This window comes from Halyomorpha halys, unplaced genomic scaffold (assembly GCF_000696795.3).
Source record: "Halyomorpha halys isolate HHAL.00 unplaced genomic scaffold, Hhal_1.1 Scaffold1278.1, whole genome shotgun sequence".
Lineage (NCBI taxonomy): Eukaryota > Metazoa > Arthropoda > Insecta > Hemiptera > Pentatomidae > Halyomorpha > Halyomorpha halys.
The window spans coordinates 288596-291165 of record NW_027115931.1 but is presented as its reverse complement, the minus strand read 5'-3'; the positions used below and the strand labels follow the sequence as shown (position 1 = coordinate 291165).

The window sequence follows — 2570 nt, the reverse complement described above, 5'->3', positions numbered from 1 at the left end:
AAATATAATAAAAAAATAATCTGTACTGCCACAACCCAGAAGGGTCAAAACTGGTAACCAAGTACATAAAACTTTGTAATTAAGGAATGTTTCTTGAACAAAGGCTGTGCAAGTAGGTGATTTTTTTAAGTGTAAGTTTAATTTGAAAAGCGGGATTTCTGGCAGCAGTGCTATATGAAAATTCAGAGCAATACTCCGATGCTACCCACAGTGTATGGTAATTATAGCAAAATAGAAGCAGGGAAAAAAAAGAAACGGGTGATTGGTTCATAATGAGACTCACACACCAAGTTTATTTCAAAATTATGAGTGTCGGATTTACATAACCCGATTTTTTTTGTCCTTTTTTGGTTTTATATAAAGTCGGGGTCAGAGGTCTCATTTATTGATGCCTCCTTAGTACAGCAGAAGGCAGACAAGATGCCGCAACTGCAAAGCCACCTTAAATTATATATCGCGGCATGCAAGCAAGAGTTAGACTACCTCTCCTAATAGAGAGAGTCCTTTTTATGGACACTAGGTCAAATCCACGGTCTTCACTATTTTCGCCTACTGCTCAACCTGGACGAGGGAAGCGGCGAGAAGACCCTCAGAAATAACCACGACATCGAAAATTAAAATCACCTCACAGTTAAGCAATACAAATAAATTCATATGAGACTCAAAGCTTTGTTCATGTCTTGTATTATCAAATAATTACCATTATTCTACTAACTTCCAAACACAAGTTGCATCTCCAGGGAATAATTATAAGAATTGGTTGAATAAAAATGCATGCATGTTAACCCACAGATATAACATTTTTATCTATTTCAGCCCGAACTATCCACATTAATTTTAAGAATATTTCAGCACACAATGAAGGGCTCCTGCACACAGGGTTCCTACAGTAAGGCACGAGGAGGCCCTGATGTAAACAATGAGTGCCCACTTTATACAGGTGGTTTGGCTCCCGAACCTACAGGGTTGACTCATGGCTAGAGGAACAGATAAATTACCTTACGCATAGACAATATTATAACCAATGGAGGTCTTATCAGATGGAATATTCCTAGTTTAAAACATTTCCCAATATCCAATGATCTTGTAACATAATAATTTAACTTATAATAAAAAATGCCTAGATAACATAATATAATACTTACCCCAGCTGAGTGACATAGGAGCACACCAAACAGTATATGTTTTAACTCCATTTAATTCAATCAGTTCTGGAAAAATAAATTATCGTTTTATTAACTATGATCAAGTAAAAGAAAGAAATTGTAAACAATCTATGTAATTAGCTTTCCTGAGGTTCTTTTTATTTCATAAGTTGATCTTAAGGTTAAGTAAGAAGAGAAAATATATTTTAGGTAGCTCAGTCGGCAATGAGGTGATGGTAGGTATATCGAAAATAATAAAATGTAATGTAATAGAATTTAAAATTGATTTAATGTTTAAAATCGTCTATAATTTTCAAAAGCATCTTTTGAATATTTTTATGCATAACAAATATTGAATGAGGGAATTGTTATTTGTATTTTTAAAAATGGAAGGACGTAAATAAATAGTGCCCAATTACTTTGAAAGATTCGGTTCAGACTTTCTTCATTCGTGAACTGGTTACGTCGTAATGCAATGAGGAAAGTTCAGGCGGCTTCGGCTTTTCTTCTTCAAATCGGTTCTCTTTATTTTTCCTTTTTTCTCCTGTATTTATTTATTAACTGGTTTAATGCTTTGTATGTATTCATTGTTTATTAGAAACAAAATTCAAAAAGTTTTTTTTTATAAATCGACAAAATTAAAGGTACTTTAGAAGATGTTTTTGTCGGCATTTAAGGTTTTTCACTCTAATTTAATGAGGATATGACCTAGCTGATATTACAGACCGCCTAATTTTGCATTGAGTTTAATCAAAGTAGTTAGTGGCGATTTTGAGAAAATCGAAAAAAAATGTATAAAATCTTTTCTTTAATGTGGCCTCACATAACACTTTGGGAGACTTAGTTATTTGGACTCAGGGAACCTCAAAACGTGTATATCCGTCGAAAACTGGAATTCGAAAAAATCTGTTTCATAAAATGGCAGGTTGATTTTAACAGAAAAGTCGTAACAGTAACATCTCAGGTTCACACATGTCTTAAATATGTACATACAAACCATTTTGTGGAACTTGGTTATATATTGTAATGGAAACTCATAACGTGTGTTTCACTCGAAAACTAGAATTCAAAATTTATCACACATGCAAATGCAATGCCTCTCCTTACTATATATTTCTTATATTCGTAAGTGAAAGTAAAATGTAACAGATAAAATACGACTAGATTTTAATATTAGCCTTAAATATCATTTAAAACAAAGCACTGATTTAGACATCCAAGAATTCCCAATGAAATAAATGTAAGTCGCCATTACATAGCCCACGTAAATTGATCAAAGTATGTTTAGGATACTCACTCACCTTAGGAGAAGCAGTTGAACACTGACAGCAGTTGATAACTCACTGCACCTTATATAGCAATAGAGCTGTCTAGCCAGGGATAAAAATGTTCAAGAACACATGTGTGTATTTTTGCATTATGAAT

The 2570-nt window shown here is 33.3% G+C and overlaps 1 protein-coding gene across 1 annotated transcript in view; it reads right to left on the bottom strand.

The window, feature by feature from the left end:
- Positions 1-2535, bottom strand: part of LOC106689103 (mannan endo-1,4-beta-mannosidase) — a 3924-nt gene extending 1389 nt beyond the window's left edge. Inside the window, exons 1-2 of the mRNA XM_014433884.2 lie at positions 2447-2535; positions 1146-1211 (exon numbers count right to left, since the gene is read on the bottom strand). Coding sequence (XP_014289370.1) covers positions 1146-1196 — 51 coding nt within the window. The 5' untranslated portion in view covers positions 1197-1211; positions 2447-2535. The remainder of the gene's footprint in view (positions 1-1145; positions 1212-2446) is intronic.
- Positions 2536-2570: the final 35 nt, after the last annotated feature.